General features: G+C 47.2%; 1 protein-coding gene across 1 annotated transcript in view; it reads right to left on the reverse strand.

Moving 5' to 3' along the window:
- Positions 1–15,569, reverse strand: part of CPXM2 (carboxypeptidase X (M14 family), member 2) — a 144,693-nt gene that overhangs the window by 30,563 nt on the left and 98,561 nt on the right. Inside the window, exon 7 of the mRNA XM_011986413.1 lies at positions 4,212–4,300. Coding sequence (XP_011841803.1) covers positions 4,212–4,300 — 89 coding nt within the window. The remainder of the gene's footprint in view (positions 1–4,211; positions 4,301–15,569) is intronic.

Consider the following 15,569-nt stretch of genomic DNA (forward strand, 5'->3'; position numbering starts at 1 on the left):
TCAAAGATGGTTTTTTGGAGTTTGAGTCTTTGTGGTAAATGTTTGGGTCTTGATGATTTCAGTCAGAGTAAGGAATAGAATTTTCACCATGACCTTAGAGCATGTATTCCCAAAAGGGATGACATCACCCCAAGGGGCTGAAAATTGTGGCTAAAAAAGCCTTAAGTATTACGATGCTTTGTGTTCCCCCAAAGCTCAACCCTATCTAGCAAAATCCTATTTCTTAATATTTAATATAATGAGGGGAGGATAATTAAGAAAAGAAAAGAAGTCTAAAAACTTTCCCTAGGTGGGTAGTAATGAAAAAGAATGTTGAGAAACATCATCTTAGAAAGTACCAGGGTTTGCAAGACTCTTAGTCTCTTCAAGACTCTGTTTCCCCAACTCTGAGATAGAAATAAACTTTGCATCCTGGTGTCTACTGAATCCCAGGTTCTGCTGCTTCACTCTCTACTGAAGGAGAGAGAATCAAGAGCCTCAATTTCTGGCAAAATATCAGAGGGAAATTTTTCATAAAGATGGTAAAATGTTATGCACACTGACACTTGTTGTGGCATGTTTCATACTTTGTCTGTGTATTCATGAAAAGTTATGAATTGGGAGATATCCAAATGTTCCACAGCAGGAAAGAAGCTGAGAAAAGTATGATGCATCCACTCACCAGAACATTCTGCAACCTCACTATCACAATTATGAAGACAGCATGGAAAATGGCTAATGATCCAATATTCGCTGAGAAACACAGGGCCAAGATGTAACTATCCTCTCATCAAAACCGTAGGAATTCTGTGAATACAGAAGTTCAAACACCACATGGAAATGGGGAGAAAATGAAAACTGCCTTTTTTTTAGAGTAGTGGGTTCGTGGAGGATTTGTCTTTAGGCTTTTGGTTTGCATTTGATGCTGACACAATGTTGTTTATCCAGTGAATGCAAGTTTTGTTTTGGTTTGTTTGTTTGTTTGTTTGTTTGTTTTTTAAAGAGGAGAGTAGGGAAGAGGAAAGTTCTCTTCTGCCATCTTTCCTCATTTGCCTGAGAAACAGGCACCGCACCTTGCCCAATGGAAAAGAAATTCCAGAAGAAGGGAAGAGCGAAGGAAAGGAGTTGAGTGTATCTGAATGTGCAGGCTTGCTGCTCTGCCCTGGCTTCCTGTCCCCACAGGGTCAGGTTGAGCGTGGTACAAGTGGGTGGGTCAGCCATGGTCCCCACAGCCTGATGTCCCCAAGCCATCCTTAGGTGCCCTGGAAATCAATGTCATTAGATGGCTGCCTTCCAGCCCATGTCTGCCTATGTTACTTTTTTCTATCCACATCACATTGTCTACATATGGGCCGTCAGCCAGTACTTCCTGGGCGTTTGGGACCTGACAACACTGTGACCAAACCAAAGAAGGTCATTAACCTTGTCCTCAAAATCACTTCTTCCTTTTCTCCACAGAAGCACACCAGGCCCCTCTCTCTCCCCAACTCACTCCAATAGGTGACCTCCACTGGGCAGCCTGCCTCAGAAATGCCTCTCTTCTCAACCTTCTTCAGGCCCAGGGGCCAGCCCTCCATACAACTTCCAGAAAGACAGCTCTGTGCACCTAAAGAACCTCCACAGACCTCCACGTCAGGATAAAAACCTCTCCTGGCACTCAGGACCAGCCTCCTCCCAGCTACCTGCAAATTGTCACAGAACACACCTGTCGGCTCTGACCTCATGCCTTCACTCTTGCTGTCCTCTCTACTCAGAGCACCCTCCCTCCACCCCTGCCTGGCAGTGCCAGCCACTCACGTTGGATGACAGCTGACCCCCTCTGCAACCAAAGCCTCCCAAACCAAGGCCAAGCAGATGGCTCCCTTCTCTCTCCCATCCCCGATGACTGTAAGGACCTCAAATACACACCTTGATCAAGTGCACACTATGGATGGTAAAATGACAGGGTCTCTTCCCTCATTGCCCCAAGTGAGGGAGACAGGCAATGTACACGTAAACCAGCAACTAAGCAAGAATAAATTGCAACATATGCTATGAAGGTCCTCCGTATTTTCTTGGAACAATTCCCTTTCTCCGCCTTATAGTGTCAATGTCAGGACTTTCTCCTTCCTCTCCTCCTCCTTTCTCCACCCAACCACCTGCAGCTCCCCTCTGCCTGGAACTGTGCCTTGCAAGTCAGTGCTGTCTGCATAAAAGAGTCACATGTCCCCTCATTATCTTCCTCGTACAATGCAATAAGGTTTTCTATTTTCACTTCTTGCTTCCTGCTTCTGTTTCTCATTTTTTTGGTTTGTTGTAAATGTCTCTTTCAATAGTAGGAAAAATGAACAAGTTTTTCCCGAGGGAGAAAGATTTCTGCAGCAACCTAGCAGACTCCATATGGGGAAATTGCTCAAAACGTTGACTTCTTTCCCATCCCCAGGAGCCAGGAATCCAAATGGCAAATCATTTCTGGCTTGAAGACTCTTCAGGATTGATAGGTGCTCTCCCGGACAGTCTCTAGTTGATAACTGCTGAGCTGTGGGATCTCACAGGGGTCTTCCAGTGCCACCTGAGGGGGCTGCACTGATTTTCCAAAGGTCCCTCTTGGCTCCAGTAGTGATCAGAGTTGCCTAGGGTAATGAAGCATACTCCGCTTGCTCTCCTTGTGAGAAAAGAGCCCCAAGTCTCCACGCAAGACAACTATTTACAGATAACAGCTACCTAAAGTCTCTGTGCAAGTCACTCATTTTAAATGCATTTAGATTTATTGCTTTTGACATTAATTGCACTGAGTTGATATCTGTCTCATTTCTGAGCTCAAGAAGCTGTGCTGAGACGTCCAGTGAGCAAAGCGGAGTTAACACATCAGTGCTCCATAAAATGGAATGGCGAGCAGAGCCATATAAATACCCCAAAAATGTAGAGCAGCAGGGATGATTCACAGCCCTCAAGTCCAAACACATTATCTTGATTTCTGAAGAGCAAGACAGCAAGAAAATTTCTTAGCACATCCCACCTCTAAGTCTGTGCTGACAGGTGTCTGGAAGCTGTGTGAGTATCTCAAGTTAGATTACATCAAGACAAACCAGGCTTGTTCATTCCATGGGATTGGAGCTCCACTTAATTACTCTGACCTCAGAAACATCTTCCACATTTGTACTGGATGGCTGCTCCCCTCCCTTGGCACCTACAAGCCCTCCCTTTGAGCCATGTTAATTTGCCCTTGGTGGATCCTTGTTCTGTAAATGTATTCAGAAGGACATTTCTGCATGTTCTGTCTCTTCAGATTCTTAGCTCTCTAAGGATTTCTCTTTTGCCAGCTCCTCCCCATGCTTTCTAGCACCTGCTGGGGGTGGGCGCAGAACAGGATTTCATAGGCACCGCACTTAGCGTAGGTACTGCCTTTTTAGCTTGTCCTAATAAACACCCTGTCCCTTCCCCCTTCTGCACTCAGTATGCAAATGCTGTCAAAAGCTCAGAACTACTGGGTTTCTATAATTAAATCTGGGGAAAAATCTCATCTGGGATTGTCTTTTCTTTCTAACAATACTAAGAGATATGAAGCTATCAACCAGTAGTTCTGAAACCTGGCTGGACAGCAGAATCACAAAAAGAGGATTTAAAAATCTGGATCCCCAGGCTCCTGTCCCCTAAGGATTCTACTTTAACTGGCCTGAGATGGGGCTCAATTATCACTAGCTTTACAAATTTCCCCAGGTGATTCCAATGTGCAACCAAGATTGAAACTCTGAGAATCTGAATAATAAGGGGTAGTGCTATAGTCTCTCAGTGCTGTTTTCCCATCTGCAAATAACAATAACAACAGTCCCTACCCTTCTAGAGTTATTAGGAACGAACACAGTCATGTACATAAGTTGGTCCTATGTGAATATTTTCTGCTATTATTATCGTGTTATCCTAGATCCTTTTTCTTCTTCCACTCTGCATCTGACCAACATCCTTAAATAGCACTCAAAATCACAATAATTCTTAAGATCTAGAGTAATTAACTGAGAAGAACCTGGATTCAAATGGGGTTCAAAAAACCGCCAACCAAGAAACCCTCCCCCGGGCAACCGAAACCCGAATCTTGAAACGACAAGCATTTAATGTGTCTTCAGCATATCAAATGATCATTCAGATCCCTAATCATCAACTTCTGGAAAAAAAAATGTAAGCGCTTATGGACACATAATATGTTGCTTTTTCTGACGAATTCCTGGCATGAGGCTTTGTGATCTGGGTCTTACCTGGCGCATTTCCTTATAGTTGTGGTGTTTAAAATCCAAGTCATCAGTAGTGGTCATCTCGTTCCGGCGGTGATAATAGTTATTAGGATCTAGGGACAGAAACATGATTTTGAATTCACTCCCATCCTTCTATCTCCCATGGCATCTCTGTTAGAGACACATGGGGACTGCAGGGACAGTGCAGTCCAATCTCTAGCTTCTAAGGTTGGTTCAGAGATGAGAAAACCAAACTACAGGAAGCAACTTAGGAGTCCGAATTACCCAGTGGTTAAGAGTGTGGAGCCAGAATACTTGGGTTCAAATCGCCGCTCTTCTACTTACATGCCGTATGAGTATGTAAGTGGGCAAGTTACTTGCACAGTGTTTGACTTGGTTTTTTACCCACGAACAAGAAAAAGAATGGTACCTCTCTCAATGGTTTATTGTTAGCATAGATGGGACAAATCTATGCACCCAGCAAGCTGTCAGCACTACATAAATAAATGAATGAATATCAAGACTCCACACATATGCATGGAGACTTCTGGAAAGATGTGGACCCTATAAGCCCCTTACCCAGTATTCATTCCCCTTCCTTCCTTCCTAAAAAAGCCCTATGTTTGGGAATCCCCTTTTCCCACTTCTAGGAAGATCTCAAGTCCCCAGCTCCAGGGCTCCAACATGACTGGCCAGTCAGAACACAGCATCTACTGGCCACTGTCATTGATCCAGATTGAAGGGAAGGACTTGATTGACACAGAGGAGGATTGAGTAACAATCTCTCCCCAGCAGTAAGAATGCAGAAGCACGCTGCCCACTTGCTACTATGGCCATCTGACCTCAAGAAGAACTAGCCTCAGGATGACTTCTGTGGTGTAGATGACCCACAGTAGAAGTCAGAGAACTCCAGTAACACTAAGAACAACTAAATCAACCAACCCCAGAGCCCAACTTTGGACAAGATAAAGACCCCCCTTTGCAGCTAAGCCAGTGGGAACTGGGGTTTCTGCTGTGGGAGCTGAAGCACCCTAGCGGATATAATCAGAATGTGTTAACAGAGCTGACCTTTGGGGACTGGGATTCGGGGGTCAGGGAGGCCATGTCTGCTCTTCACTTGATTCCCTTCCATATAAATTGACTCCCTCTCTGCATTCCTATAAGTGTGTATGGTTTATATAATTACAAAACCCAAGAACACAGAGAAGAGAGGATAGGACAGGGAGGAGCAAGAGCAAGAAGGAGGGCAGCCGTGAACGGACCACTCCATCTGCCTTGAGGTCCCCCAGCCAGCCTAGTGACATCTCCGTCAGGAAGATGACACTGGAAATGTGGTGCATTTCCTGCTCTGTTCAGCGCTCCCTCCAATGCAGAGAACCCGCAGCCCTAGAAACCGTGTGAGCAATGTGGGAACCATGCAGCTGTCTGTTTAACCCAGTGGCTCCCGGGGCCACTCTAGAGGCAGTGAGGGCAGTGGGCGGATGAGCACTCTGTGGTACGTGGAGCAGCGAGGCCAGATCTGTGCCAACAACTGTGGTCCACAGACCAGTAGCATTGGCTCTTCGCTAGATCCAGCCCTGATCTACTGAATTAGAAACCACACTGCAACAGGATCCCAGCTGGCTCTGTAGACATTCACAGTTTGAGAATACTCAGCACGTGTTACATACATCTGCCATCAACTGAGCCAGCCCTGTGCCTGCATCCCCACAGCCACAGGTCACGAGCACCATACCCAAACTGATCAAGGTTCACTTAAAGACTGGCTTCACCCTTGAGAACAGAGGCCACTTGCAATAAGTTAAAAATCACATATAGACTCAAGCACTGAAAATACAGCTTTAATATTCACAAATGGTTTTCCAGTCATGCGATTACAAACAAATAACTGTTATGGGAAGGGAAATAACGTGGGAGTACAACTGGCATTTTGTCCAAACAAGAAAGCAAAGCCATTCAGGCTTAGCCAGATGCCTCAGTGATTTATTTCTCAAGCCCTTTCCTTTTGGGAGTGGAGGCTGACCACGCCTTGGGCAAGCTGCCTTCCCCTTGATTTCCAAACCTGCCAGTTTCAAAGCAAGGTAAAACACGTATTTTGCATTCATTTACACCTAACTTACTAGCAGGCTGTTATCTAAGAGCTATTCAACACGCCCGAAACGTCGGTGGGGGGTGGGGGAGGCGTCTTTTCAAAGGACTTTAAAGTCCCTTTTGTTTTGAAACACAAATTATGCCTTCAAGGTTCTCAAAAAGGATTGAAGAAAAACTGAGAGCCCTAAATACAAAAGAGCTCTGTGTTTGGCAACATTCTTCCTTCCTCAAGGCTAATCCGGCTTCTGAAAGGTATTGGGTACCTTTTCCTGAACTGTCTCAGAACTTCACAACTTCCAGTCACCCACATTTTGAACAAATACTCCCTTACTTGTCCATTTGTTCTGATTGGGCAAAGTTTTATTGAGACCCTCCCTATTAGGAGCCCAGCACTTAGGTAAGCGATGAGTGAGGATCGAGCCCAGAGTCGATAGACAGAGCCAGTGAGTCATCTAAGCCAGCTATCGCCCGCTTCCTTCTGTGGACAGGAGAAGCCCTTCCTCCTGTCAGAGTTGTTTGAACCAGAGCGACTCCATCTTGAATAGGAGCTGCGGAAAATGAGGCTGAGACCTGCTGGGCTGCATTCCCAGTAAGTTAGGCACTCTAAGTCACAGGATGAGATAGGAGGCTGGCACAAGGAACAGGTCATAAAGACCCCGCTTATATAAAACCGGTTGCAGTAAAGAAGTCGGGAAAACCCATCAAAACCAAGATGGCAACAAGAGTGACCTCTGGTGGTCCTCAGTGCTCATTATACGCTAATTATAATGTATTAGCATGCTAAAGGCACTCCCAGCAGCTCCATGACAGTTTACAGATGCTATGGCAAGATCAGGAAGTTACCCTATATGGTCTAAAAATGGATGGACCCTCAGTTCCAGGAATTGCTCCCTCTTTCCCAGAAAACTCATTAATAACCCACCCCTTGTTTAGCGTGTAATCAAGAAGTAATAATAAATAGAAGCAGCTGAGTGGCCCATGCCGCTGTTCTGCCTATGAAGTAGCCATTCTTTTTTTCTTTACTTTCTTAATAAACTTGCTTTCACTTTACTCTATGGATTCATCTCGAATTCTTTCTTGCCTGAGGCCCAGGAACCCTCTCTTGGGGTCTGAATTGGGACCCCTTTCCAGTAACACTCATGTGGGGAATCTATTCCAGGTGCTTCAGATATGCAAGTGTGAGCCTGCGACTCAGGAACACACTTCCTTCCTTCAGCTGGGCACTGGCTCAGAGATGATCCCAGGACCCAAGCCAGACCAATCAGATGAGTTTTCTCACAGAGCTTGCAGGAGCACAGTCTCTTCTGCTGGAGCCCTCGGAGGGTAGGATGTGAGTGGGAGGTGTTTGTGGCCAACCTGCCAGTCTGCAAGTTAGTGACAGGGGGAGCCCCGACCTCCACACGAAGGCCCTGAAATGTTAGATCTATTCTTGCCTGAAGCCAAAGTCAGACCTGCCCCTGGAATTTTCGCTTATGTGAGCCTGAATTTCTTTACATTTTTCTTAACCTAATTTGAGTAGGACTTCTGACCTTTGAAACAGAAATTCAGGCTGATCCAGTCTATGGGGGCTTTATCCTCACAGAGGGCGCTTTGATCCCTTCCTGTGGTTACTTCTATACCTCCTGTGTATGGAAAACCAGCTGATTCGTCTGCAACACCTTAGTTACAGGGATGGACAGACTCCAGGAGTGGAGCCTGAAATGCTCTTTCCAACCTTACTTCCCTTATTAAACTACTCAAGCATTCTGCTCTGTCCAAATTGGTCTACTAATCCTGCCCTATTATGGGCTGAATTGTGCTCCCCCAACCAAAGAAAAGCTATGTTGGAGTCCTCACCCCCAGTGCTTGAGAGTGTGACCTTGCTTGGAGATGGGGTTTTTACTAAGGATTTTGAGTTCAAGTAAAGTCATTAGGTGACTCCACATCTGATAGGGAGATTTGAATACGGACACACACGGGGGGAACGCCAGGTGAGTGAAGGCAGAGGCTGTGGTGATGCACTTAGAAGCCGAGGGATGTCAAAGGCTGACATCAAACCACCTACAGCTCTGAGAGAGGCCTGGAGCAGACTCTCCCTGACAGCCCCAGAAGGAACCAGCCCTGTCAACACTTTGCTCTCGGCTTCTGGCCTCCAGAACTGTGGCAGGATAAGTTATTCTCAGCCACCAGTTTGGGGCACCTGGTTATACCAGCCCTAGGAAGCTACTACCTGCCCTAAACATCTCTGCCTCCTCACCCCCGAGTCCTCCTGCAGTTTTCTTTCGATTCCTCTGAGACCAGCACAGATGTCCGCTGCCCTGTAGGGCCTTCTGGTCACCCTCATCTCAGTCATTTCTTACTCCTCAGACATGGTCATAAAATAAATCCTTCGATCACCTGGACTACCTTTCATCTCCTTTCAATAATCTATTCTCAGATATCCCTGATGTAAATTCATGGGAGCCCTCCGGAGACTAAGAGCTCACTCCCTCACGAAGCAGCCTCTTGCGCTATTTTCAGCCCTAATTGCTAGGAAGGTCCTCCTTTATCAAGCTGAATTCTACCTGCTGATCTTAATTCATTCCTCTTCAGCTAGGATGACTAAGCCTCTCCCTTTCATGTACGATGGAGGCAGGAGAATAGGGCCTGGAAGAAGAAAACATAAGGCCGATTCATGCTGACTTCCTAGAACTAAATCAATTGGAAACACTTCAGCTATGACAGGAAATATCCTTTCCATTTACAGAGGGCATACACCAAGTAAATGACTCTGTAACTTTACTTCATCCTCTTCATTTACATAGGGTGTACACGAAGTGACCAGTGGAAACCTCTAGAAAATTCTGTAATGGGGCTCTTGAGCCCCCACGCTCAGGCCCGCCCCCACCCTGTGGTGCATACTTTCATTTTCATTTTCAATATATCTCTGCTTTTGTTGCTTCATTCTTTCCTTGCTTTGTTTATGTATTTTGTCCAATTCTTTATTCAAGACGCCAAGAACCTGGACACCCTCCATCAGTAACATGATGATCCTACAGATTTGGAGGAAATGTAGCCTATTTTCCCCTGAGTTGTCTCTGTTCCTGCCTAAACATCCCTATTCCCTGCACAGCCCTCACGATGATTTCCATGGCTCTCACTGCCCCAGTTCCCTCCTCTGAACACACTCTATTTCATCTGTCGCTTCCCCAACCTGTAGCACGTGGGACCCTGACATGTGGCCTAACAACAAAGCAACCAACTTGTCCCGGTTTTTCCCAGGACTGTCCTGGTTTTAAACAGGAAGCATCATGTCGTTGGAACCCCTCAGTCCCTGGCAGCCTGGGTCGGTTGGTCACCCCCTCCAACCAGCTCAAGCAACTTTGGCTTGGTATCTCCTTTCCTGTGACAACTTAATTACGTGGCTTAAATCACTTTAGCTTTTTAAGGATCACAGCTCTGACTCGGCAGATGCATGCCTGCAGATGTCTTCTAGTTAAAAATTTAATTATTAATTGATTGGCCAGTTATTTTGCTGTCTTAATGACCACAGTATATGAGAAAGCAATCTCATGATCCCATCTTAGGCTAGATATGACCTACATTTGGCCAATGCCCATTGATTTATGCACGTGTAGCTTTAATCTTGAAGCAAAAAGCTTTTACTGACTTCATCCTATTGTTCACTGAACACTGCTACATGCCCAGCACTGTGTGAGATGCTGGGGAAATAAGCATGAAAGATACAAGGCCCCCAACCATGAGGGGCTCACTCAAGGCTCATGGAAGGAGTACACGCATCCGCAGACAGAGACGGACGTGTGGCAAAGGCTGCATTCCTCTTCATCTTCTGTTTCGGGAAGCACATGTGTGAGAGAGAACAAGAGACAGAGACCCTGCTTCCCGCTGCCTTCCCTGAAACACGAGGCCTAAGCTCTGTGGCATCAGGCAGCTCAATCTCTGACCCCATACCTGACAGAAAACAATTGGACATTCCCAGGACCCTATGCACATCCACAGATTGTTCAGAAGTGAGAAATAAAAATAAAATTGTAAGCCCCCAACTGACTGAATGGACCATTTCTTGGCCAAGAGAATCCCAGAGAAACCTTGGAAGCTGAGTTCACAGCTACAACAGATGGAGATGGGACACACCTCATTATACCCCATTCCTCACTGCCAGTCATTAGGCTTTCTACCCTATGGGCTAAACAGAAACCAGTCCTTTCAAAAGACAAGGTCCTTCCCAAGCACAGCTTATCTTCCCAAGCACCCAAAAAAGACAAGATCCTTCACCCCTCCCTGAGACGTTGCCTCCTCTATTCCCTTTTTCTTCAAATGTTCACCTATCTTATGTCAAATGTAGATTTACTGGGCACTGAAGTCTCCCAAGGATGTCGTCATTTGCCTCAGTGCCAACCTGCCCCCCTTCTTGTAAGGAAAATGTATAAATACTAAATCTCCTGAGAACCTCTTTGAAGAACACAGCCACAGATGCTTCTGAGACTTGTGTTTCTCCCGGGCGCACCCTCAGTTGGCTCAAAAAACCGTGGTAGTTTGAGACTCAGGCCACAATCCCTCAGAGGAGGAGGAAGGAAGAAGAGGCTGGCTAAGGCTTGAGTGTCAGTGGTAGGAGGCCTGGGCTCTGAGGTGGCTACAGCCAGTTCCCCATGCAGCTGGGCTGTGAGCCATGTTGGGGACCAGATGACAGTGCAGACAGAGATGGAAAAGGGACACAATTGGACGAGGAGATCTAGGAAAGGTGGAAGGAGGCCCCAGGTGGGCCTGGCAGCATCAGAACCCATCTCACCCTCTGCTGGTACCAGCACCCGCGCCAGCCACAGCTCAGGGCTCCTGAGCCCCAAACCAAGCGCCTGCTCACTACATGAGTTTTCTTTCTTTCTTTCTTTCTTTTGAGATGGAGTTTTGCTCTTGTCACCCAGGCTGGAGTGCAGTGGCGCAATCTCGGCTCACTGCAACCTCCTGAGTACTGGGATTACAGGCACCTGCCACCATGCCCAGCTAATTTTTGTATTTTTTGTAGAGGTGGGGTTTCGCCATGTTGGCCAGGCTGGTCTTGGACTCCTGACCTCAGGTGATTTGTACATGGGACTATTCTTAAAAGAACAGTAAGAATCCCAGATCAAGTCCCATTACTGGGACTTCAAAGGGACCAAGATTCTTAGGCTACTGTGCTTGCTGTTTGCTGCTTTCTGGTTGGGACCTTGACTGAAATGGGTAGGTGCTTGGCTGGGGAAAAGAGGTTCCTTTTTTGGGAAAGCAGCTCACCTGCAACCTAGAAGCCTGGGCTCAGGATACCTGTGAATGCTCCATCCAGACTGGCAGACCCACAGGGACAGCAAATTCCAGGTTAACCGGGGATGGCGGAGAGGACTGGGGAGTGATTACTCTGGATTTGTAGCCCCCATTTTTCTAAGAGATGGTTTAATTATTTTTTTCTCTCTCTTCTTTTCTTATTCCCCCAGTTCCCCACTTCCTACTTAGCCCTTTAGAAATGCAAATACAGGCCGAGAGTGGTGGCTCATGCCTGTAATCCTAGCACTCTGGGAGGCTGAGGCGGGTGGATCACCTGAGGTAATGAGTTCAAGACCAACCTGGCCAACATGGTGAAACCCCGGTCTCCACTAAAAATACAAAAATTAGCTGGGAGTGGTGGCACACACCTGTGATCCTAGCTACTCAGGAGGCTGAGGCAGGAGAATCACTTGAACCCCAGAGGCAGAAGTTGCAGTGAGCTGAGATCGTGCCACTGCATTCCAGCCTGGGCGATAGAGCAAGACTCCATCTCAATGAAAAAAAAAAAAGAAAGAAAAGAAAGAAAAGAAAAAGCAATGCAGATACAGCCTTTTACCTCCCCCTTCACCAGCCTCTCCCTACAGGGCAAGTTCTTTTGATTATCTACTCCAAAACAAGTCTGGGGAGTTACAAGTGGATTTACAAAGCAAAGCAAGCCCGATATGAAACTTTCCCCCTCCAGGAGGTTGCCTGCCCATGAAGGTGCCAGCAGTCACCAGCCCGACCAACCAGTAGGGAAGGCATCAGAGCTAGCATGGACCCTTCACCATTGCTTGTTCCCTCCCCTGCCTTTTAAAAGTGCCCACTTTGTGCTCTGAAAGTGAAGTGGCACATTTAAAGACAAGACGCCTCTTCCCCTAAACTGGCTTCGGAATAAACCACTTTCTTTATACCAGAACTCACTCTTGTTAATTGGACTCTGCATGCGGTGAGAGCAGTGAACCTGCTGTTCAGTTTCAGGTTCAGGGAGGTTTTAGGGGGTGAGGACAAAGTTTTGAAATTAGACAGACCTGGGGCTTGCACAACATTATGAATACACTAAATATCACCAAAGTGTACCCTTTAAAAGCCTTAGTGTATATTATATGAATTTCATCTTGATTTAAAAAAAAAAAAGGATCCCTGGCCCCCTAAGTGCTCTCTGAGGACTGAGGACACCAGAGGTGCTAGGTCACAGGCGATTTTTCTTTACCTGGCACAACACCAGCCTCCCACCCAAGGAACAGCTGCCACGGTGGCCTTGTGACCTCCCTGAGCCCCAACACGCTCCGCAAATCCCTGAACACAGATGGCCTGGCTCCACATGCGAGCTGAGCATGAAATCCCTCCCCCTCCCACAAAGAGCTGGCTGTCTGATGCAGTCACCTTTGTCCAGACCCCACTGACTCCTCTGATGACAAAGTAATTCCTATAGAGCAAGGCCAAGAGAGATCCAGGAGCCGCAGATCCCCAGGCACAGCCTCACCTGATCCTGGGTCATCACTGTCAGCAAGAGCATCAAACCTGTCGCCCCACAGGGCCCCTCAGAGAGGGCAGCACATCCTCTGTGCTTATTCACTCACTTCCACCCTGTTTCCTATGTCCCCATCACACGGCTTCTCCACTGTAGGAGAGGAAGTCCAGGAAACCCTCTGGTTCCTTGGCAGATGCTGCTGTGCCGACAGCCCTGGGCCAATTTGCAGCTTGACTGGCAGGGAAGCTGTCGGGAAAGACAGTTTTCAAGAGTGTGGCTGTTTTAACAGTTTCCCAAGATCATCAACATTGGGCAGCTGGACCACGAAGAGAAATCTCACATTTATTTAAACTTGGTAATGTTAGAGACAAATGCTTGTTCCTCGGTGCCGAAAAGAAGAACCAGCACTCAAAGAATCTTCCCAGCAAGGCAATTTTACTTCTGTGGAGGGGTGCAATGTGCGGATGGAGCAATGGTGAGAGCAGCCTGAACGAGGGAGGGGAAAGGGTTCTTATTCCTGACGCAGGTAGCCCCTGCTGCTGTGCTGTTCCCCTATTGGCTAGGGTTGGATCGCACAGTCTAAGCTGATTCCAACTGTCTTTTTTAAAGAGAGCAGGGGTGCCAGCCAGAGTGGCGTGGTGAGTAGTTTGGCGAGAAAGGTGGTTACAAAACAGGTGACTCAGGATAATTCAGGTCAGAGCAGGTGACCAGGGGTGACTCAGGACGGAGCAGGTGACCAGGGGAACAGATGTGAACTACTGATTAGAACTGGTGGAAAAGGTTGTTTACTGAAACTAGGGGTGAGGGGGCAAAGAGAACCAGGAAGTTAAACTTTAAAATGGAGAACAAAGAATAAGAGAGTTGAACATACTGACATACTGGTTCTTTGAAGAGAAACTTGGAGTTTACTATATTTAACAGTAAGGGGAAGCTGCCTTCTGCTGCTGGGAGGACAGGCTGCAGCCAGCAAGGGCCGATCCCACCTCAGCTGGGAAGGATTCACCAGGAATAAAGGCGTCTCACAGGTACAGGCAGCTCTCCCACATCGTGCCAGGAGAGACGGGGGAAGCAAGTGTATCTATCTTATCTCAGATTCCCAAGCATCTGCCTCAGCAGGCACCCCATACATATTTAATATATGAATGAGTGAGTGAGTAAATGAATAAATGGATGGGTGGACATTCTAGTCAAGTTATTTGGGAAAGGCCAGTTATGAAGAAGATGCACATTCTAGGGCACATGAGGTCTCTAACAGGGGCCCACCTGAAGCTGCGATGCTATCACCCTATTACCATGGCAGAATAGAGAATGGAAGGTCGGGGGGGGGTTTAAAATTAAAGCCACATCATCAGGGGTGAGGACAGTCACGAGAGTGTGCCATCTTTGAGTCTCAGTATTGGTTTCCTGGGGCTGCCATAACAAAGCACACCACATTCCAGGTGGCTTAAAACAGCAGAAATGGGGGCTGGGCATGGTGGCTTATACCTGTAATCCCAGCACTTTGGGAGGCAGAGGCAGTAAATCATCTGAGGTTGGGAGTTTGAGACCAGCCTGACCAACATGGAGAAACCCCGTCTCTACTACAAAAACTACAAAATTAGCCAGTTGTGGTGGTGCATGCCTGTAATCCCAGCTACTCAGAAAGGTTGAGGCAGAAGAATTGCTTGAACCTAGGAGGCAGGGGCTGCAGTGAGCCAAGATCGTGCCACTGCACTCCAGCCTGGGAACAGCAGAAATGGACTCTCTCACGGTTCTGAAGGATACAGCTTCAAGGCATCAGCAGGGCCGCGGTCTCTCTAAAAGCTCTAGGGGAGGATCCTTCCCTGCGTCTTCCAATGTCCGTTGGCTGTCTGCAGCCCTTGGCTTATAGCCACATCACTCCGATCTCCACCTCTGATGTCACGTGGCATTCTCCCTGTGTGCCTCTGTATGTCTGTTTTCTCTTCTTAAGGACACCAGTCATTGGATTAAGGGCCTACCCTCATCCAGTATGATCTCTTGATTGATAACATTTGTAAAGACCCTGTTTCTAAATAAGATCACATACAAGGTTCTAGGGGGACCTCCTCTTGACTGATTATATCTGCAAGGACCCTGTTGCTAAATAAGATCACATTGGAGGTTCTGAGGGGGACATGAATTCTGGGGACACTATTCAGCCTGGTGCAGTAAGTCATGGCGAGCCCTGAACAAATGCCCACTGCGAGAGGCCATCCTTCCGAACTGAGCTGCTTCTGTACAGTGAGCAGTGGGCTTCTTGCTGCACAGCTGAACCCAGGCCCAGAGTTTGGGACAGGCCAGGAGAGAAATCTGTGGCTCCCCATGTGACCTGTTATTTCAAACTCAAATCCCAGAGTACTTTGCACAGGGAGAGGCCTTGGCATTCTTGTTGTTGGGAAAGTAACGATTTAGCACCATTAGTGAGTCACAGAGAGCACAGAAAACAAAACCAGGACAGGGTTAATGGGGAGGAAGTATCTTCTCACATCCACTCACCACCTATGGGATCTGGTGACCTCAGAAATGAGGCAGCCACAGAACAAAATAGCCAAACCTTGGGCAGG

This window comes from Mandrillus leucophaeus, unplaced genomic scaffold, assembly GCF_000951045.1.
Source record: "Mandrillus leucophaeus isolate KB7577 unplaced genomic scaffold, Mleu.le_1.0 Scaffold299, whole genome shotgun sequence".
Classification (NCBI taxonomy): Eukaryota; Metazoa; Chordata; class Mammalia; order Primates; family Cercopithecidae; genus Mandrillus; species Mandrillus leucophaeus.